This window comes from Armigeres subalbatus, chromosome 2, assembly GCF_024139115.2.
Source record: "Armigeres subalbatus isolate Guangzhou_Male chromosome 2, GZ_Asu_2, whole genome shotgun sequence".
NCBI classification, from domain to species: domain Eukaryota; kingdom Metazoa; phylum Arthropoda; class Insecta; order Diptera; family Culicidae; genus Armigeres; species Armigeres subalbatus.
The window spans coordinates 178820648-178844350 of record NC_085140.1 but is presented as its reverse complement, the minus strand read 5'-3'; the positions used below and the strand labels follow the sequence as shown (position 1 = coordinate 178844350).

Genomic DNA, 23703 nt, shown 5'->3' with positions numbered 1-23703 from the left:
AAATTTAAACGCAATGATCGATCGTTATCAAATTCAATGGTGATCAACAAGGCTTTGCCTCCTGTCCAATGCAACTTATTGCGAAAAAATCAGTTAAGGATTACTAAATGAAACGTTGTCTTGTTTTTCTAAATAAAAGCACACACAAAAATGAAGTGAAATGATAGCCTTTCGGTTCAACTTTGTTGTACGAGAAAGGCTACCATTTAATGATAATGAAAATGGAAATTAATTTGTATGCGTTCAATTTCTCAAGAATATCCTCAATTGCAGGACCATTGATCTCAAAAGAAAACATTGACAATAAATCTCGAATCGGTTAAAACATAATAACAATCGGACATAATTGCGATCTGTTTATTCCTTAAGCCTCTTTTGCATGGTCAAAATACTACCTTGAAGGATTTTGCACGACCTCTAAACATCAATATTTTTCCTTAAGCCCAACACACGATATTTCCTCAAACGCACACCAAAATGTCATCTCTCGTTCCAGCAAAACAGTTTACTTGCTTGGTGAAATGCAGTAATCGTTTGAATTATTTACTGAAAATCAGCTAAAGTCATACTATTGCTGGAAATTCAGCGATCGTTTTTATCTGTCAAATTATAGTCATGTGGCAGAGATGAAAAAATACGCAGAAAGAATTTGGCGGCCATAATACTCCATCTCCGCAAGCTTGCGTGTTACGTGCTTTCTAATTTAAAGATTTAAAATGAACCCGCTGTTAAAAAAGCTAATTAATTTAAATTTAAAATTTAGGCACACGATTTTTAGGTTTCGGGATCCCTAGTAAAATAAGCACCCTATTGCATTATATTAAACACGCTTATTTTTTGTGAATCAATTCTTTATTCAAATCATACGTAGGTATAAATATTTCGTGCGTTTTTTTTTTAAATAAAAATTCAATCGAATACATAATGCTATGTGATGTTGGACGGAATGAGATCAAACTGTAACGTCGTAAGGCAAATTTGTGAAAACACGCCAAGAAGTTTTTTCGAGAATTAACCTACTAAGCTATCCTCGGGCGTTCTACAAAATGGACAGTAACCTTTTTGCAAGAACTGTAGCTCAAAGTCTTCCGAGTGGAATGCATTATTACACTCCGGGCACACCGTGATTTGCAACTCAGGCAAAAGATTCCTATAATAACGGGTCGGCAGCGGTTTGGGACCTTTGATAATGATGACTTCCCGGGGATCAATCGCACGTAAGGCATCACGATCCATAGTTGATGGGAAGGTATCCATTATGTCCTGGAAACATATGGATAACATAATGAAGTGTCTATTTATTAAGAAGGGCCTTACCTCATGAATAAATTGATCCTGCTGCCCATAGTCGTTCATTTTCGGAGGAGCCATCAACAATCTTTCAGCTTCCTGGTCCGAGATATTGCTGTCAAGGCTAAACTCTGCTAATGGTAGAATTTCAAAGGACACATAGGAAAACACGTATTCCTGATGACAATTGGGGCATCGATTTCCATGAAGGTGTGGACTGTAGTTGGAGCATCGATAGCACATGGGAAGATACTCCTCCGGATCGTTGAATCCTCCCGGACAAGCCCGGCTGGTGATGTAACTAATGTCTACTTGCTCTTGTATTCCTGACGGTGGCTTCAGTGATTGAAGCTTGTTGTTGATTTGTAAATGGAGCTTATTTGCTCCCAGGACTTTTGCTTGCTTAGACAAAGTGTAATAAACGGCACTAAAATCGAAAATAAAAGTAAATCATACGAATATCTTAAAGTACATAAACTTACAAAATACTAATCCCTTTTGGTGGTGTAGGACCATTGATTTGATTTACCACAAATCGGCTGGTATTGAACAGCGTAAGCGGAGGGCTACTTGTAAACGGCTCTTTGAGATATGAATTCAATGTGCTGTATGCGTAGTAAATGGAGGAAAGTTTCTGTAGAGATTTGTACTCATTAGTTTTAGATTCCATTAGAACTGTTTCACTATCTAACAGCTTGAGGACCTGTCTGGCTCTAAGCCATGTATAATATCCAGCATCTAAATAACGTTCCTCAGAAACAGCGCACTCCACCAAGTCCCGAAGCAGTTTGGTAGCTTCATTGGGTTTGCCTGCTAGTACGTAGGCTTCGTGAGCAGAAATAAACTGGTCAGATTCTGCCAACCACTGAGCATGTTGATAATGCACAGAAGGTAAAATTTTTGGCAAGTGTTCAGCCAGGCGGAATGCTTCGGGCCAGTCTCTTGCTTCAACATGTAATTGGACGACTTGTTCCTCCTCACCAAGCTTGCGATAGATTTCTGCTGCTAATGGCAGCGCTTTTAACCGTCTTAAATGAGTCGCAATCAATTCCAATGGTTCTTTTTCTGAAGCATTCAAACGTCTACCGATATCCAACAGCACATCAGTCCATCCTTGCTCAGCTACAATTTCAATAGCCCGTTCAGACTCCCCAGCGGAAAGCAGCAACTCTGCGGCAGCACGTGGTTCATGCACCGAACAGGCCCATTCAGCCCGTCTTCTAATAAGCTCTTTTTTATCTGCTGCACTCCCCTCCTTAAGAAATTCCTGAGCCAAGTCAAACATGCGCAAATCACTATACATAGCCAAAGCTTTAGTATTGTTTCCAGACTTCTGATACAGCCGTGCAGCGTCCTTGAACTTTCCGTTGAAAGCATATGTATCTGCCAGGAGCACTTCCTTTGAGTTATCACCTCGCTTTTGGCGCTCTTTGAGATCGTTTATAAGCTCAAGCCAAGGTAAATTGCGCACCTTTACGTACGCATCGCGTGCAACTTGGTAGTTTAGGGATTCCAAAGCAGCCTGTCCCAATCCTTCCCAGTCCGATAATGGTACTCCAAGGCATGCAACCTGATAGGCTTCCCTATAAATAAAACACAAAAAAATAAGTTGAAACAACATTTAAGATTCAAGATAACATAATACTAAAGCCTGTCCACGTTAAATTTCGGACACTGAGACAATGTCCAACTGATTTGTAGCCATTTTATCTTTTTGGACAAGAATGAAACCCCGCTGAAAGAATAACATAAAGCGGAGAGATTCAACTGTCGTGTAAATTGATCTCCCCGCGGTGCTGGCCGGGATACGAGCAACCTTAGGGAAGGTCGGGTAACCAACCCCGGTGGGAACTATGGTCGTATGCTGACATGGAAGGGGGGGTTTGCTCCTCTCCGAAGGTGCAAATCTTTTTGAGCGTCTGTTCTCCATGTCAGGATCGGCTCACAACAGCGTCTGTTCTCCATGTTAGGGGCGGCTGATCATCGTCCGAGTGCCAGCGAGGGACTCTAAGTGAAACTGTGCACCATGGTTCACCGGAAATAAGGAGGAATGGTCCTCCGGAAATTTGGGGAGTTTGGTGTCAGGCCCTGCAAGCCAGCCTTTAAAAAATCATAAGCAACGAACAATCAACAAGAGAGTACGGACCGGAACCATCGGCGAAGACCACTGCGACGAAAAGGGACTAGCGATTGGAAACTCGGTTCGTGGAACTGCAAATCTCTCAACTTCATCGGGAGCACAAGCATACTCGCCGATGTGATCAAGGACCGTGGATTCGGCATCGTAGCGCTGCAGGAGGTTTGTTGGAAGGGATCAATGGTGCGAACGTTTAGAGGTATTCATACCATCTACCAGAGCTGCGGCAACACACACGAGCTGGGAACAGCTTTCATAGTGATGGGCGATATGCAAAGGCGCGTGATCGGGTGGTGGCCGATCAATGAAAGAATTTGCAGGTTGAGGATCAAAGGCCGGTTCTTCAACTTCAGCATAATCAACGTCCATAGCCCACACTCCGGAAGCACTGATGATGATAAGCACGCATTCTACGCGCAGCTGGAACGTGAGTACGTGAGTACGACAGCTGCCCAAGCCACGACGTCAAAATCATCATAGGAGATTTGAACGCTCAGGTTGGCCAAGAGGAGGAGTTCAGACCGACTATTGGAAAGTTCAGCGCTCACCGGCTGACGAACGAAAACTGCCTACGACTAATTGATTTCGCTGCCTCCTAAGAATATGGCCATTCGCAGCACCTACTTCCAACACAGCCTTCCGTATCGGTACACCTGGAGATCACCACTGCAGACAGAATCACAAATCGACCACGTTCTGATTGATGGACGGCACTTCTCCGACATTATCGACGTCAGGACATATCGTGGCGCTAACATCGACTCTGACAACTATCAGGCGATGGTTAAACTGCGCCCAAAACTATCCGTCATCAACAATGTTCGGTACCGACGACCGCCGCGGTACGACCTAGAGCGACTGAAGCAACCTGATGTTGCCACTGCATACGCGCAGCATCTCGAGGCAGCGTTGCCAGAGGAGGGTGCCCCTCGGGTGTCAGCTCGATGGGGCCCCTCTTGAGGACTGCTGGAATACAGTCAAAGCAGCCATTAACGACGCAGCGGAGAACAACGTCGGGTATATGGGTCGAAGTCGACGGAACGATTGGTTCGACGAAGAGTGCAGACAGATTCTGGAGGAGTAGGACGCAGCGCGGGCGGTCGCGCTGCAGCAAGGTACCCGGCAGAACGTGGAACGTTATAGACGGAAGCGGAGACAGCAGACCCGCCTTTTTCAGGAGAAGAAACGCCGCCTGGAAGAAGCGGAGTGCGAGGAGATGGAACAGCTGTGCCGTTCTCAAGATACACGCAAGTTCTATCAGAAGCTCAACACATCCCGCAAAGGCTTCGTGCCGCGAGCCGAAATGTGCCGGGATAAGGATGGGAGCATCTTGACGGACGAACGTGTGGTGATCGAAAAGTGGAAGCAGCACTACGAGGAACATCTGAATGGCGCTGAGAGTACAGGCAGTGAAAGTCAAGGCAGCGGAGGAGATGACTACGTCAGTTCAGCGGACGATAGAAGCCAACTAGCCCCCACCTTGAGGGAAGTTAAGGATGCCATTCAACAGCTAAAGACCAATAAAGCAGCTGGTAAGGATGGTATCGGAGCTGAGCTCATCAAGTGGAAGGAAGGGGTTATATGCCCCATCTACAAGAAAGGCGACAAACTGGAGTGTGAGAACTTTCGAGCGATCACCATCCTTAATGCCGCCTACAAAGTGATATCCCAGATCATCTTCCATCGTCTGTCACCATTAGTGAACGAGTTCGTGGGAAGTTATCAAGCCGGCTTCGTTGACGGCCGCTCGACAACGGACCAGATCTTTACTGTACGGCAAATCCTTCAAAAATGCCGTGAATACCAGGTCCCAACGCACCATCTGTTCGTTGATTTCAAGGCGGCATACGACAGTATAGACCGCGTAGAGCTATGGAAAATTATGTACGAGAACAGCTTCCCTGGGAAGCTTACCAGACTGATCAAAGCAACGGTGGATGGTGTGCAAAACTGTGTGAAGATTTCGGGCGAACACTCCAGTTCGTTCGAATCGCGACGGGGACTAAGACAAGGTGATGGACTTTCGTGCCTGTTGTTTAACATTGCGCTAGAAGGTGTCATGCGGAGAGCCGGGTGTAACAGCCGGGGTACGATTTTCAACAGATCCAGTCAATTTATTTGCTTCGCGGATGACATGGACATTGTCGGCCGAACATTTGCAAAGGTGGCAGAACTGTACACCCGCCTGAAACGTGAAGCAACAAAAGTTGGACTAATGGTGAATGCGTCAAAGACAAAGTACATGCTTGTGGGTGGAGCCGAAATACGAAGGCGCATCATCTGTGGAAGTCGGGCCTACTACGGGCTCCAGAAGAAACTGCGGTCGAAAAAGATTCGCCACCGCACCAAATGTGTCATGTACAAGACGCTTATAAGACCGGTTGTCCTCTACGGACATGAAACATGGACAATGCTCGAGGAGGACTTGCAAGCACTCGGATTATTCGAGAGACGGGTGCTTAGGACCATCTTTGGCGGTGTGCAAGAAGACGGTGTGTGACGGCGAAGAATGAACCATGAGCTCGCCCAACTCTACGGCGAACCCAGTATCCAGAAGGTAGCTAAAGCCGGAAGGGTACGATGGGCAGGACATGTTGCAAGAATGCCGGACAGCAACCCTGCAAAGATGGTGTTCGCTTCCGATCCGGCAGGTACGAGACGGCGTGGAGCGCAGCGAGCGCGATGGGCAGACCAGGTGCAAAACGACTTGGCGAGCGTGGGGCGTATCCGAGGATGGAGAGATGCGGCCTCAAACCGTGCATTGTGGCGTCAAATTGTTGATTCAGTGTTATCTGTTTAGATGTTAACTAAATAAATGAATAAAAAATGTATTGATAAATACTTACTCAAACAGGCCCGCTTCGACGAACTGCCACATGGTGGCTCCAAGGGCCAACGGAACATTGCTCATCACATTTCCTCGTAAACAAAATGCAGTCGCTCCGCATAAACCTACTACTACCCCAAGCATAGATTGAGGACTTCTTGGTGGGAGGGATCCAACCCTCACGCTCAGCCCTCCCGTGGTATGCGAGTAGCACAGCATTGATTCCAGATGAGTATTCCAAGCCACTGAGTTGACATTGGAGTCTTGATACAGCATCGTGTCACTAATTAAATCTCTAACCACCAGCCGTCCTGCATCGTCCACGACCGCTAATTTTGTCCTGGTTGCATTCAGATCCAAACAGCGAACTGATGATAGAACGGTGGTAACCAGAATGGGAAGAGAATTGTCCAGGAATATTCTCCAAACCTGACCGCTCTTAAGCCCCAGCAAAAGCCCTTCGCACCCGGCAGGTCCTCCAGTTACTTTGATGTATCGTATAAAACTGTCCATAATCCACTCGCGTTGCAAAACTCCATTAAAATCTAAACTTTGCAACTTTTTCTCCTGACAAAGGACTAAATGTTGAGCGCAAACAACCAGCAAACTGCAATCGAACTTTTTTGCTATTTTTTCTTTGACCTTATAGTGCATCGGTTGATTTTCAGCCGAGCTTAATTCGTACAGAACGACACGTTCCGGCAGCTGAACCGCTAGGCGATTCCGATAGATGGCTATCTTGTGCACCAAATCGCGGCATTTTATACGAACTTTCTGTCCGGAAACCAAATGCTGGATGATTACGTCACACATGTTCTCCCGAAAGGCGTATCGTTCCCGATACAAAGCGTGGACAGTGTTGAACGCCAGGCTGTAGCACGCTAACGTCCCATCTTGGCAACCGACAACCTAAAATAAAAATATTATATGACTCAATCAAACGTTGAAATTATTCTACATACAACCACATTCTCCTACAGCTGAAGAAAATTTCCTATGGAATTACTTACAATCGAGTTCCCCAAAGGATGAACAGTAGTTGCCCAAATCCAAGAATCGTGCTGATCTCCCAGCATTCCGAGTCGTATACCATCGCGAGTGAATAACTGCAGTGCCTTGTTGCAACCAGATATTATCAGAAACTCTCCATCAGGAAAGAAACTCAGGCACAACGGATCGAAATTGAAATTCCTCTCTTTCCCGATCACCTGACCGCCGAGGGAGTAAAATGACAACGTCTGACTCCAATCGATGACGCTGAGAATATCCGCCGATCCACTAGCCGGTGGATTCCAGGCCAACCCAAAAATGGGACTGTTCACACCGCCCGGGCGGTCAATTTTGATCTTCTCTTCGCCAGCCTTGTTGCGAATCGAAATCGACCCGTTCGCCATTCCCAGCGCCAGGTACTGGCCATCGTTCGTCCAGGCGCACGCGTTCACTCGAGCTGTGGTTTTGTATTTCTGGACCGCCTTTTGCTCCGATGACCAAAAGGAAAAATCCGAAACCGCGCACGATGCCAGCTGATGGGAAATTGGGTTGAAGGCCAAACATTGCACCGAATCGCCGTGGCTGAGTAAAATAATGTTATTTAAAAATATAACTCATAGAACTAGTTATTAAATTACAAGAGCTCGTAGCAAGATAAATGTTTAGTGGTCTACTATTATCTCCTTATTATAGCTGGATTGCTTACATTTTTAAGGCGGGGACAAGTAAACATGCGGTCATGGGTAGTTGACAAAGAAGAATCAAATATTAGTTATAAAAACCCTGATTAATCCACCTAGCGGTGTTGGTGCCTTTCTCGTGAAAAAAAAATACTAAACAAGTATGAGTATATTTTAGCGTGTTTTGGGCATAGAAAATAGTATTTTGTAACTAATAGTAACTTCTGATCCCATAGTCCGATCTGGTCAATTTTCAATAGCAAATAGTGGGACAAGATTCCCCGTCGAATGGAACCTGTTGCAAGTAATTCGAACAATGCTAAGTTCCAAAATATGTACACATACACACAAACAGACATCACCTCAGTTCGTCGAGGTTTTGAAGTGATCATAGGTTATAGTGGGGCGTCATGGTCATTTTTCAAATCAATGGTTTATCGAAGCCATTCTGGGTCCTGAACAACTGTGCAGAATTTGGGACCGATTGGTTGCTTCCTCACTTTCCGCATCGCGTTTGAAGTTTGTATGGAAATTAGTATGGGAGAACGTATATTTTTGCATTTCTACTACTAGAGGTTTCAGTTCATCGTAAACCAAGAGGCACATTGCGTTAAAGTATAACCCAAAGGATGCCGAAAAAGAATGCTGAAGAAGGCACGTTGCTGGAACGTCCACGATAAAAGTTATAACGCTTCGAACATTGAGTGTTCAAACCATATGCAAAAAAAATCGTTTATTCTGCCATCACTGCCGTTCTACGTAGACCAATATTTTAACTGAGTGTTATTTCAAAATAATTGATCTTATAGGGCTTTAGAGCTAATGGGAGCTACCCGGAATTATTAGAAAAAAAAATCCGGCAGGAAGGAAGATGGGTTTTGCCCTTCGATAACCATAGGTTGTCCGGTAGTGCTGGCAGAAACATTGATTTCTTACATATGGTTTGAACAATCAATTTTCGGAACGTAATAACATTTTTTGTAGACCTTCCAGCTACGTACTTTTTTCGGCAAAGTCTTTCAGCATCTTCCAGACTATATACTAACGTATTGAGTCAATTGAAGCCGCTAAGAGCCAAAATGTAAAAAATACGTTTTCCCATACTAATCTCCATGTAAATTTGATACGCGATGCGGCTTGCGAGGTTGCAACCAAACGAGCCCATATTTTGCACAGTTGATTAGGGGGTTGAAAACGATTCAGAAAAACCTTGATCTCACTTGATCGGACGATGTTTGCGTTTTTCCATACAACTGCGCCCCACTCTAATAGGTATAGCCTTTCGGTACAAATTTGTTGTACGAGAAAGGCAAAAACTTTTTAAACATAACTGTGTAACACCCATATTCAACAGAGAAGCAAATGTGGGCGGTAACTTCGTGGAAGGCCACGAACACGCTGGCTGCTGACCTGGGTGTGTGGTATGCATTCACCTTAAATAGATATGATACCTATCGCTTATAGCATCCCACCACGTGTTGGCTTCACTCACGACAAGCGTCATAAAGGACACTCTCATATGACGATGGTTGACAACGAAGTAGGCGAGTCGCGAAACACGCTCACCCAGCATATCTATCGTAACCGTCCACGGAAGCACACGCTTGGGTAAGTAATTCGCCGTCACTTTGATACGGCAGCAAAGCAAATGGCTGATCCCACACTGGGGACCCTGAACGTTCAGGGAAACTGGAGGAACATCACCGAAGACTGACAATTATGGAGCTCTAGAATACGCCAGCCATAGGTGTATTGACGCTGTAGCCAACCAGGTAGGTAGGTGTAACACCCAACCAACATCTCACAATTCTACGAAATGAAATGAAATCTGTATAAAATCTTGACATATACAAAATTGCTAGATTCTTTACTTAAATCCTTTCAGAACGACTTTGATTTAACGTACAGATTAGGATTTTTCAGCTCGATCCAGCCAAAACTAGCATAGAAAGAGCTAAAAAGGTGTTGAAATATGTTTTTCGGATGCCGAAAGCCGTCCAAACTGTTTTGGAGTACATCAGAAAATATCTCTAGAAACAAAATGTCCAAAGCTGAGAATATGTCCAAAAATATATATGTGATCATAAGAAATGAAATTATCGAGTTTTGAATTAACGTAACCTATTTAAGGATCTCCAAAACGGCTTGAAGTTCAAAACATGCGATCTACCCAATCAACCAAGTCCTGAATGATATATACGGACATTGCTGAACATCGCAGCAGGTCCTTTGAGCCTCTAGGATTTCACTCAAAACTTTTACAAGCTACTGCAGGCATTTATGATTCTTCAAACCGGCCTGGGGTTCAGAACGTGCGATCTACCCGATCAACCAAGTCCTGAACGATCGATCCGTTTAGCGATAAACATCACAGCAGGTTCATTGAACCGGTACGATTTCATTAATTATTTTCACAAGCTTCGATGTTCTACGACTCGGTATAGACTCGTGGAAGCAAATGATACCATACCAAAAATATTTTATCGGTTGCTCTGAAGGTTCTTTCGAAAAAAAATCCAAGAAACTTCTTTTCCACATCTCGATGTATGCTTGAGTCAATGGTCCTTTCATTAACGACTCATATAGGGTCGACTGTATTATAAACCTTTTTTGGAGCTGGGATCCTGAGATCTATCCAATGAACCAACTTATGAATGGTGTAGGATATGATATCTCAGTAGGTCCATAAAGTTGATATGACTTCAATTATCATTATTCACACAAGCTACTAGAGACCTTTCAGGTTCATCAAAACGTCCTGGAAACCGCAACGATTGAACTACTTGATCATCCAAGTCCGTGGACACAGAATACATCGTAGGTTAACCTCATTGTCATTGTACATCTTGACTCAAGATCATTTTGGAGTACATTGGACATTGGATCTCATGTTCATGGAAATAAGGATCATATGCTTGTTACACTGGATTGGGTAAATACCGATGATGGGGATATTTCGAAAGTCTTGTTGATCTGGTAGATACTATGAACTGTAACTAATGGGGCGATCCCTGCCCAGCACCAATGAAACCCCCTTATTCAACTGCCTCAGGGTCGGCGTACGCGCTTGATTATCGCGGCCAAGAAAACACTCGAATACCGTTATTGAACACTCCCACTTTATTATAGCTTTGCACACAGGAACCTTTCCTTCCCACTTCCTTATGTCTCAACTCCTACCTTCGAACTTTTTCTTTAGCTTCTTCTTCGGGGCCCCTTCTTCAAACTCAGCTACCTCACCAGGCGCCGTATGCCACGGGATATTTCAAGTTCTACAGCGGTCGGAACTTGGAAGGCAGAAGGTGATAGTTTGAACGTGGAACACAAAGCTCCTATTGAAGAGTAGCCAGGTGGTTGTGGTGGTTAGTTAAGAGAGGGGACGGTTGGGCATTTGGTAAGTGACTGTTCTACCTGGATGATTCCTTGATGAAACTTCTCCTCAACACTTCTCTCTCAAAACTCACTTCCAATTTTAACTTTGCCAAAATATACTTTGCTTTCTAGTGTGTACACGTCTTGTTCTTCCGAGTGTTTAGAACTTATGGCTTTCCAAGCAATGGCGGTTTTTTGTCCAAGCCTTCGCTCGTTGAGATTTTCCTCGCCTCATCATGGCCCCCTTTTACCACCCACCATGGCCGCCCAATCATATCCTTCTGCGACACCTGATGGTGAGTAGCATAATTCTTTCCTGTGGCTGCGTTCTGCGACATGGGTATCGTATGCTGTCCAACGTAAACATTCAAATGTTTTTTTGGTATTGAGAATATTAAGATAGAACGATATAAAAACTTTGAAAATCTCACTAATCTTGGGACACTTCACACACCACTGGTTACAGAACTAAATTCAAGAATATTTTGGAGTACCTTGAAGATCCCGTATTCACGAAAATTGGGTTTGCATGATGCGTATATACCTATTGAACAGGATTAAGGGTATTCCGACGATGAGGACATTGCAAAAGCCTTGATTAATCCGGTAGATACCGTTAGCTGAACTTTAGAGCTTTTAGAAGGACCATGAGTATCTCGTATTCAAGAAGAATAGAGTTTGCATGATGCGTATACGCCTATTGAACCGGATTGGGTGTATACTGACGATGAGGACACTGAACTTTGGAGTACCTTGAGCATCCTGTATTCAAGAAAATAAGGTTTGCACGATGCGCATGTGCCTATTGAACTGGATTGAGTGTATACCGACGATGAGGACATTACAAAAACCTTGGTTGGACCGGTAGATATCGTGGGCTGAACTCCAGAACGTTTTGGAGTACCTTGAACATCTCGTATTTCTGAAAATTAATCACAGACATAACGTTCAGGTTGGCTAAAATTGCCTGAGTATTCAGAACTATCAAATGTGATTTATGATTTGTGAAATGTGATTTAGGATTCAAATAAGTCAGATTCATTTGCATGCTATCAGAAGGGAAATCTTCCCAAAGTTTCGAATATCTGGGTCTAAGGGTACAATTAAATTTGACCCCGATATTTTTTTCTCCAAAGCCTGGTGAACAGTTTTTCTAAAGAAAGTAGGGACCTATCTCTCTTCTATGATTGTACATAAACATAGCCAATCTTAAACGCTGTGCATATATGACCCATCCTTCCTGAAAGGGTTAATAATACAGTCGCCCCTCCACATCTACGGAAGGAACCATCGGATTATTGAAGGAACCATCGAGATAAGAAGAGATCGAGACCGTTCGCCGTAGAGTTGTGCGAGCTCGTGGTTTGTCCTTCGCCGCCACACATCGCTCTCATGCATACCGCCAAAGATGGTCTTAAGCACGCATCTCTCGAATACCACGAGTGCTTGCCAGTCCTCCTGGAGCATGGTCCAAATATCATGTCCGTAGAGGCTCACCAGTTTTATGAGCGTTCTTCTTTTTTGACCGCAGTTTCTCCTGGAGCCCGTAGTAAATCCGACTTCCACAGATGATGCGCCATCGTATTACCATTACATATTATCAATCGTTAGCAATGATAAAAGGTAGACTAATCCCAGACAACCACACACCGCATAAAAATACACAATTGCAATCGTTTATCGATACAAACAAAATCGCAAGTGCTGCGGAGCTAATCAGTTTATTAATAATTTTTCTTCAGCTTTAATTTCGTGGATATTTGAAAAAAAAAACCCAGATTAATCCACCTACAGTGAAATTTTGACCCTTACTAAGTCGACTCCAGTCAGACTCCAGTATTTAAAACGAGATAAAAGTACTCAACTTCCCATGGCGATTGGACGTATAAAGTGACAAATTAATTGCCTACCAAAAGGCGCATTTCATGGGTGGAGTGACAACAAAATGAACGAATACGCACTGTATGTCATGCTGCCTATCTATCAGGCGCTCGTTGGATTGAATAGCTATTGTAACATGGTTAGTAACTATCGTAACATGCGTTACATATACTCGTAATTTCCAGAGACCTCGAATCAATCCAGAACTAACTAAATCAATCAGTGATCTGAACGAAATTCAATAGCGTTCAACTATATTTCGCCTCATGGATTCATAATTTTGTAATACTAATCTTGTTTAATACCTTAAAAATGAGTAAGATTTATATGTTAGAAAATTTTAGAATTTGCGAATTCTAATAGGATCTCAGATTCGCCGGGTAAAAATATTACAAACGCTCACAATCCGCAATCATTTGCCGGACGAGCAATTCATACCCAAAACAATCAATGAACCAATTTTGCTAGCATATCGCTTCCGATTTTGATTTTCCAACTGAACAATTGCATCACCTGATTGATGCAATGTTCAAAGCAAATACCAAAACTGAGGCTATTCAGGTTGATATCAAATTTACTCAAAAAATTGCTATTGGACTTCGTTTTAATGGATCCAAATAATTTTTTGAAAATTTTGAATTGGAAAGCCCGCTCTTTAAAGGGTAAAGAAGATGAATTATTCAACTTTCTAACAGTTCATAATGTGCACATTGTCATATTTAAAACCGGGACTCTCCATCAAAAGAGATCCAAATTATTTTATCTACAGAAATTATCGTGTTGACAGCGCCTGTGGTGGGGTCAGTACTGGTAGTTTTTGTGATCGTCATGTGAAAGTCAAAGGCATTTTCATGAAAATATGATAATATTCCTTTCATTGTTTATGTTTTCTATGCAAGTGTGAAAGACCTAAATATAAATATCTTCTTCTTCTTTCAATTAAAATGGAAATCTCAATACTGGGTGGGGTCGCCATTGTCATTAATAGACGTATCAAACATAAATTATATTCTTCATAAAAAACCAACGTCTTTGAAACCTTGGGAGTTTCTGTTGAAGGATGAAGCCTTCGTGGTATTTGTAGTAGATTGCAAAAAAAAGGTTGAAAACTCAACTTATAGGTAATTGTCCCACATGAGTCGAGACCTTCTTATTGCAATCCTCTAGCAGACATATAGTCACTATGAATGGGGTTCCAATCAATTGGTCTAGCAAAGCTAAACTTTTAGGACTTCGGCTAGATCAAAAATTAACTTTTAAACATCACATTGAAGGCGTTCAAGCCAATTGTAACAAATATATTAAGTGTAGACACTTATAAACACGAAATCAAAACTTTGTCTTAAGAACAAACAAGTTTTTAGATCAGCCATGTTGTATGCTGTGTCAATATGGACTAGTTGCTGCAATACCAGAAAGAAGGGACTTCAGAGGATTCGAAATAAAATTTTGAAAATAATTCTGAAGTTGTCTCCCTGGTATAGTGTCAATGAATTTCATAGAATTTCTAATATTGGGACACTGCAACAAATGTCTATTTAAATAATTTACGAATTTAGACAAAAATCGTTGTAATCTTCTATTGCATCCATCAGCTCCTTGTACCTTTAGTTTAAATTAGGTTAAGTATAGTTATTTAGTAAACATTGTAATTCATACGTAGTTTAATTCACCTAAAGGAAAAATCTTAACTGCCAAAGGCAATTTAAATGTAACTAAGGAGGTAGCAGAAGTATCATCTGTTCACTTGATGATTATAAATAAGTTGGCAGTCACTGTGTGAGCTACGACATCTACGCTTTCACCGAAACATGGCTCAACCAGAGTGTATGTAATTAAGAGTGGCGACACTGTCAGAATTGGAACAAAATTCATCTGTCATTCCCATACAAAATCGTGTTCCAAACGAGCAGGAGACCTGTCAAATGCGGCACATGTCGCCACTCTTAATTACATACACTCTGGGCTCAACGATCATACCGAATCTTATCAGCTCTTCGACAGCTCCTTTTCAGTGTATTGTCATGATCGCTCATCCTCTAATAGTAGGAAAAACTCTGGCGGGAGAGTAAATGCATCAAGTCGCGCATTTTGCGCCCTCCCGGATATTTGACAGTTGAACAGTTGTGGGTTGCAATCACTGCTAAAGACCATACAATCTTTCTTGAAATAGGTTTTCGAGTGTAGAAGCAGAATATCATACTCATGCTTATGCTCAACATGTACACTGGAGTACATTTCGACGATTTTCAATCGACTTGGCCATCATCCGGGAAATTCCGGGACCAGGTTCCCTGGGGGAAGTGGCCACTTTTCGTACAAATTTGGAACCCATCTTGCGACATGTCAAACTTCTGAAGTACAGTTCGACGATTTTTAATCGACTTGGCCACTCACCGGGCACTTCCGGGGCATGGTTCCCTTGGAGAAGTTGCCACAATCTTATCACCCATCTTGCGTCTTGTTAAACTGCATGATTTTACAAAATAAGCACACTGAAGCTCATTTCGAAGGTTTATAATTGAATTGGCCACCTTTACGGCGTCTTCCGGGACCCGGCTTCCTTGGGCAAATGACCATTTTTAGTTTGATTTTGAACCCCATCTTGCAACTTGTGAAAATTCATAATTTTGCAAGACAGGTACACTGGAGTACAATTTCGTTTCGCAACTTTGAAGCAACACTAACCGATTTAACGCCAGCTGCCCTCATTGTACTAGTCGCTTCTTGTGACGAATGCATTGTTTGTCTTTTTCTCAGAAAACGATGACAATGGAATATTAGTGGCAGCAGGGACTATGTCCAAGGAATTGACGACCCCTTCCCATGGCCACTGCGAGTTAGGGGGCCTGCCTAGGATAAGGTGGGGTTTGACAGTGGGCTCTGTTGAACCTCTACAAAAAGCTACATGTGTCTATAAGCAGGCCCTATCAAAGCCAGTCAACACATGAATGTATATGGTGTCGTGTAGGATGCTGAAGTGCAGGCGATATGTATGTATGTATATCGTCTCCAATTTAGCATCTTGTATTGCACCATGCACGATTTTATCTTGACTGGGAAGCGATTGTTTGCCGCTCAAAGCGCACAAGCTCAACACGAGTGCCAACCGGCACATCAGGATTAATACCAGTGAGATCGAGATTACGGTATACTGGTCACGGCAAGCGGCACACACACGCGCGCGAAAGTAATGCAAATTAAACGACATGTAAAATAAACGTAAATTAACATTCTTATTTAACCTCAAGGGTTGCTGAATGATATTAGCTTTCCGATTACTATCAATGTTCACTGAAAATAGTCTTGCAGTAAAAATAACTGCATGAGCGTTTTTAAATCGACTATTTCAAAAATAGTAAAAATAACTACAGCGATTGTCAAGATAACTGAACTGTCAACAGTAAAACTAACCACTTCATTTCAGACGGCGTTCATTTTGAGCTTGTGAAATGTGTGCCTCGGATAGAGGTTTGAAATATCTTTTTTGTATATAGTGATATCTTGTTTGCAAATAACTCATAACAAATAATGGAAACTAATCCTGGTAAGTTGATTGTCTAAAGCATACCTTGCAAGATTTTAAACATATATATTTTTTCTCATGTTTCAGAATTTAAACATTCGGCAGCAAGCGCCTTCAACCAAACCAACAGAATGGGTTTTCATCTAAAATTACGACGTGCCATTAATGGAAGGATGTGGACTGCTGGCTCAAAATATCTCCCTCATCTAATTCCTCCTCGGCTAGGATTATCTCCTATATCTTTTCCCCCTCGGAATACCTCCCCGACCAGAAGGCCAAATTCACCGTAGGCGAAGGTTTAATTTTTCGTATTTGTTTCATCGTAACATCCTAAACCACTAGTATTGTTAAATAGTATGTAATTTATACGGAAATAATATGAAAATGAATAATAAAATAATTACTCTGGTTTACACAAAATTGTGAATTTCTTATACTGCTATATCGTTCTAAAATGGGCATGGTAATATTTACTACAATGTTTACAGCTGCCTATAGTATTTTTAACAACAAATGTAGTTAAAATCGGCATTAAATGTCAAAAAAAGGCGTAGTAAAATCAACTTCAGTCATAATTGATTCAAGTGCAAACTGTAGTCTGCACAAATCAAGTGGTAAAATGTTTTTAATTTAACCCTCGATTCGGTCGATATTACCATGCCGCTCCTTTCAGTGTGGTTGAACAGCCGTGAATATTACTTTATTTTCAATTTTAATCCGGTTTCTTTTTTACTTGCCTTACGTTAAAGAAATGATGACGCGGGCACCTAGTCCGAAATTCAAATGAACAATCACTCACTTTGAACAATCACTCACGTTTATTCTCGCGAAGAATGAACAATTGAACAAAGTAAGGAAATGCTAATACTGTTGTGTAGAAGTTGCATAGGTCACATCACTTTCCATGGTGAATCCCGATCTATGTTACTGACTAACACTACTTCCTTCCCGTGGTAATTGAGGAGATGCAGAGGTATTCTCGGTCTCTAGTAGCAACAATAACCACTAGTGCAATTTACACCAGTTCTGATCAATCACGGAGTAGCAACCATTGATATGTACAGTCAATCTAAGCTAAGCTATATGAACGATGTTAATTTTATCCTAAGCTTCTTAACTTTATCGTACGCTGACGGCTTAAAACTTCTTTCTTTTTTATGTCATAAGATGCCCAAGCGATGCCTCCTGGTGTCAGCTTAATCGGATGGTACTCAATGTCTCTAAATGCTCCGTTATTTTGTTCGGACGGAAGCATGTTCTGTATCAACATGAGTATTTTTTATATAATAGTCAAACGTGAAACGACCGTAAAAGATTTAGGCAAATTGACTGCAAGTTGACTTTTAAACATCATATCAAGCAAAATTTTTCATAACGACGTATGTAACAAAAGTAAACAAAACGGGGTTTTTAATACAACGTGACAATCACACGCGGCTTTATATAATACGCATCGATTTTACTGATTTCAGATCTTAAAATTCTTTAATTCGATCTTTTTGCGAATCGACGTATGTAAAAATTTCTATTTTTGAAGTCTCACTGTTACATACGTCGCTTTAACATATGGGAACTGAGAGCGACCTATGTAACAAAAAAGCAAAACAAAACAAAACTGCAGTTGCGTCAATCGTGCAACTATGGAAAACCGGCCAATGTACACCGACGTACGTGTAGCATACCGGTGTATGTATAATTTTATCGTTTTTCACAGTGAATTTGAATGAACTGAGCTTTGCTGTGAAGCACGCTTATGACGTGTCATGTAATGATGCATGCCAGCGGAAAAAAGTATTGAAAAAAGATTTAGTTTTAAAACAGTTTTAGAAAAAGTTTTGCCAACTTTCTGCAAAGGATTTCTCGAATCCTCATAATTGTTACATACGTCGTTATGAAAAATTATGCTTGATATATATTGTGTACAAAGCCTCATCACAAATAGGGTTTGTCTTTCGCTTTGCTTTGATGTTTATTAAAGCATTGTACTGTTCATAAGTCCGTCCTATATTAGAATAATCTTCAGCAGTCTGGACTCCATATTATCAAAATGATACTCAACGAATCGAATCAATTCAGCGCACGTTCATCCACTTTGCTCTCCGATTTCTCAATTGGCAGGATTCCTATAATTTACCAAAATATGAGAATCGATGCATGCTTATAAACTTGGAAACACTTCGAGCTGGACATAATGTTGCAAAAGCCTGTTTTATTAAAGATTTGCTTCAAGGACATATTGATTGTCCAGATCTGCTAGAAAAGATCGAAGTAAACATACGAAATCGTAGTCTTCGTTCACACTCATTCTTGTACATTCGTGCTTCTAAAACTAACTACGGAATCAATGAGCCAATCAAAGGCATGTGTCGCGTGTTTAAGAGGTGTTTCGATGTTTCGAAGTGTTTGATTTTCATGTTCCTCGTATAACTAATAAGAATAGATTTAAGGGTATTTTATGTTAGATTTAGAGCATTCTGTTTTTCATGTTTGCCGTATAGTATGTCATTGGGGTGCGTATGTTTTACCTGTTGGCAGTTGTTGCTAAATAAATAAAATAAATAAATAAATAAAAAAGACTAGGTTCACCAGATCAGCAAATTATTTGACCATTTGTAAGGAAATAATAAAATAAAAAAAAGGATCATAGCAAATAAGAATGATAGTGTTAATCAAACACGGAACACCTAGTCTAAGATATAAATGCGTGTAATAGATCATTAACAATTTAAATTAGAAGAAGAAAAAAAGAACAAACCTCAATGTTACTTAACCCTTAAATGCGCAATGTTGTTTTAAAACAACAAACCGAAAATACGATTAATGTTAATGATTTCAATGGTTATTTACGTTAAAAATATTTCCGACGATTTCTAAAAAAGCGCCTTGCGCCTTTAAGGGTTAAAGTGCCCTCTATAGACTAAATAAAACATGTCTTGCCAGCTGAGATCATGCCCATCACGGGTGCATTTTGCACCATTTCCCCTACTTAAGACTGGAGAAAAGAAAATACTGCCAAGCAGATTTCCTCCAAATACATAGGTTATTACAATGATGTTCTCGGTTGATGTTTTTCCAACTTTAAAAAATAACCTTCAATTTGCTTTTTAATTATTTTAAGATTCTCTCTCTATCCTACTCTCTCTTTATCATTGATCGCAACGAGCCCTGTAATTCATTTCTCATACTAACGAGTATTTCAGCAATCCTTCCAGTTTGTTCGTCCATATGATAACGGTTTTATCTGCACTTCCCGAGGCAAATTTCTTTCCATCACGAGCATACGCAACACAGTGCACGGTATCCTTGTGACCCTTCAGCGAGCTGATAAGGCTGCCGTCGACTGGATCATACACCAGCACCTTGTCGCCAGCCCCGACAATCAGTTGGAGTCCTTCCGGGTGAAAACACGTCGAATGAATGCTAAAACAGTCACATCTTTCATTAGACTCATTCGGGGCAAGCAAAAAGGAAAATAAATTATCGATTAATCGACCCATGCATCGCAAACATTCTATGCATGGTGACCATCCGTACCTAGCCACATCACTTTTATCGTTGGGGTCGTGGATTTTTTCAACCCATTTCGGAATAGTCCTCATTGTTAATGCGAGGTCTTTAATTCAAAATAAACTTCACTCTCTAAATCTCATCAGACCATCGTCAAAATTGCATTTTAAATTTACGACATCCAATCCACCACCGTTCCACAACAAATAACCATTGACGTCGATGAATTTTCTACAACTGGTTCACAATGTGTACTGTTATTCTTCAGTCGTACCAGTTAGCTGTTGAAGTCGCTTTCGGATTTCATGAATGAACATAAATACGAATGAGAATTCTGTTTCACGCATACAATCAGGATACAGCGTGGCTTTCTCTGCATGCTTTCTGCCTTGAACTTGAGCAGATGGTAAACAAAATTTTACATGAGCTGTTTGATATTGGTGTAATTATTAGTGGTACAAGACTACGAACACCATGTAACGAACTATGGGCTGAATTATCGTGGTCGGATTTATAATTGATGGGATAGCAATTTTATTTGACCCAGCATTACTGACTTTTCTTGTCAGCTTTGAGTCCATTTTGTTAATTTATAAAAACTATAGTAGGTAAATACCGAGTGATCAATACCCTGATCGAAATGTATATTTTTGTAAATAGTTAAAATTGTAAATAGTTGTAAAACACCTGAATTCGACGCAAACTTAATATCTAAATGAACTATATTATAACCCGTCACCACAAACATGCAACACACTGTACACCTTAAAGTTAAAACAAAACCCTTTACCGAACACAGAAATTGTACAACACATCCCATACCCAACAGTAAGAAATAGAACCCCAAAGTGGACGGTAGCAAACACGCGTATATCAATTTCTCGTCCATTCGATCGTGCCAATAAAGGCAATTAGTTCAGTGCAATCAAAAAACCAATTTCTATCCCGATCCGAAGTCTCTGCGATTGTGGCCAACGGTGGCAGCTTAAGTCTTTCGTGAGTGCGTGCGTGATAATCCGTGATCACAATACACGGTTGCATCGGGACAATTGTGTTGTGACTCGTGAATTGTGATACATCACAATCGAGCTGTGATACCGTGGTAGGCTGTTTTACTGAGACACAGACCTGCAAGGTGATTTTAGTGGTGAATTTCACGACCCGTGATCTGGTGCGCCGCTATTAGCGCATAGCGGGAAGAAAAACCTCCGGTGGCTGGCATTTACGGGCTCCACGCTCGAACATTGGTCCTTCGAGCCAGGTCGGAGGAAGCATCCAAGCCCAGATCGACGCGCGAATAGGTGGAATTCGCCATTGCGGTAAGTGGTCAGAGTACGCTGATCACAAAAGGTAGGCCATTCAAACTTCTATTGAGTGGCAGTTTACTGCACACGAGATTGGCGCCAAACCTTTGCCCCCAGTACAGAAGTTGGTAGTAGGTACTGTGTGAGGAGGAATATAAATTTGCATGCGAATAGAAAAAGGCGAAGAACGATCGAATCGTTGCTATTGTGGAACAAGCGCACGTAGAAGTTTGCTATTATCAGCTGTGGTGGCATATTGGCTAGCCCATCTCAGCAAATTTGATAATTGCAAAGGTGTGCTTTACAGTGTCACACACATTTGTTGGTACAGTGGTGGACCAAATTAATATCAATTGCTATATTTGATATTCAATTTCCTACGATTGCGCGGTGGCGTTTAGCGGATCCGCGAGTCGTTCTGAGACACGTAACCGCGTCGGGAAGGAGCAATCGTTACGATTTACGTGTTCTCTTTCGGTCGTTCGTTTCGTGTGCGCGTAGAAGCATCACGTGTCGCGACGGGAAGGATTATTTCGATCGATCACCGTGGTGTTTCCGTCGTTATCGCGTATGAGCAGCACAACGCGACGGGAAGGAGAAAATCGTACGATTTTGTGTTGTTCACGTTCGGTTCGCGCAGTCAAGTGATTCGTGGTGGTAGTGAGTGATGGCACCTAAGAAGGAGAAGAAGATAGCTGAGGACAAGCTTATTCTCAAACGGGTTTTGGCATCTCGAGATGTGGTGGAAAGGTTTGTCAGGGAATACGACCATGAGCGGGATGTTGGAGAAATCGCCGTGCGGCTGGAAACGCTGAACAGAACAAACAAGGAGTTTCTGCACGTGCAGTCCGAGTTGGAGAAGCTAGATGAAGAGGAGAATTTCGATCATCATATGGCGGTGCGGAATGATTTTGAGAACCGTTTTTGCAAGTTGAAAGGTTTCTTGCTGACGAAGCGAGATCGGGATCATCCTCTCATGCATTCGACAAGGATGTCAACATCGGCACAGCTGCATAATACTACTACCTTTCATCATCGCTTGCCGAAGATCGACTTGCCAAAGTTTTGTGGAGACGAATCGCGATGGATATCGTTCCGAGACAATTTTCTATCCATGATCCACGGAAACGATGACATCCCAACGGTGAATAAGTTGCAATATCTGTTGCAGTCCTTGGAAGGAGATGCCAGGAAGCCCTTTGAGTGTGTCGACATACAAGCGGACAACTACGCGTCAACCTGGGACGCCCTCATGAAGAGGTACGATAACAAGCGGTTTTTGCGGAAGGAGTTATTTAGACGGATATTCGAATTGGCACCGATGAAGCGGGAATCAGCACACGAGCTGAATACGTTAGTCGACGATTTCCATCGGCACGTCAAGGCGTTGGAAAACTTGGAGAACCCATTAAGCATTGGGATACACCACTCACGTTCATCCTCTGCAACAAGCTCGACTCCTGTACGTTGCGTGCCTGGGAGCAAGAAACTCGAAAGCAGGAAGAAGTCAAGTATGACGAGCTGATTGAGTTCCTCACGAATCAAGTCCGTATGTTGAAGTCAGTCTCCAGCGATCTACAGAACCGTTCCCAAGGGTCCCACATCAAGGTGGCCGGCCCAGTTCCGAAGAAATCCACTACAGTCAGGTCCGTTGTCAACAATGCCACCAACGAAGTCAAGCCAAACGTTTCACAATGTCACGCTTGTTCGCAGAAGCACTTACTAGTTCAGTGTCCGACGTTTGCCAACCTAAACATCGGACAACGTCGTGAACTAATAACCAAGCGAAGTTTATGTTGGAATTGCTTCCGTCCAAACCATCAAGCCAAGGCTTGTAAATCGAAGTTTTCGTGTAGAACGTGTCACGCCAAACACCACACGTTACTGCACGACCAAGGTACACCCTCCAAACCCACGTCAATTCCTGCCTGCTCGTCGAATGCGACTGCTAAACAGTCTTCTCAATCCACGTCGAAGTAAATCTCCCCGTCCAATCAAGTAGAAGCACGGTCCTATTAGAAACGGTTGTACTATCCATCGTCGACAAGCACGGCAAGGAAATCGCTATCCGAGCTCTTCTCGATTCCGCTGCGATGTCTAATTTCATCACCAAGAAGTTGGCAAATGCTCTTGCCACCAGTCAACCCGTCGTTGATGTTGCAGTTGCAGGAATTGGAGAATCTACGTAG

At 42.2% G+C, this 23703-nt stretch overlaps 2 protein-coding genes across 2 annotated transcripts; one reads left to right on the top strand and one right to left on the bottom strand.

The window, feature by feature from the left end:
* Positions 1-830: 830 nt before the first annotated feature.
* On the bottom strand, positions 831-20466 carry LOC134211309 (intraflagellar transport protein 122 homolog). Its single transcript, XM_062688056.1, has 7 exons — positions 20238-20466; positions 19893-20123; positions 7265-7826; positions 6274-7163; positions 1773-2873; positions 1318-1717; positions 831-1263 (listed from the first exon to the last, which is right to left on the bottom strand). The coding sequence occupies exons 1-7, from the start codon at positions 20300-20302 to the stop codon at positions 1012-1014; spliced, it is 3501 nt and encodes a 1166-aa protein (XP_062544040.1). The 5' UTR covers positions 20303-20466; the 3' UTR covers positions 831-1011.
* Positions 20467-22181: 1715 nt separating this feature from the next.
* Positions 22182-23703, top strand: LOC134209402 (uncharacterized). The gene is made up of 3 exons (XM_062685388.1): positions 22182-22898; positions 22967-23411; positions 23492-23703. The coding sequence occupies exons 1-3, from the start codon at positions 22182-22184 to the stop codon at positions 23701-23703; spliced, it is 1374 nt and encodes a 457-aa protein (XP_062541372.1).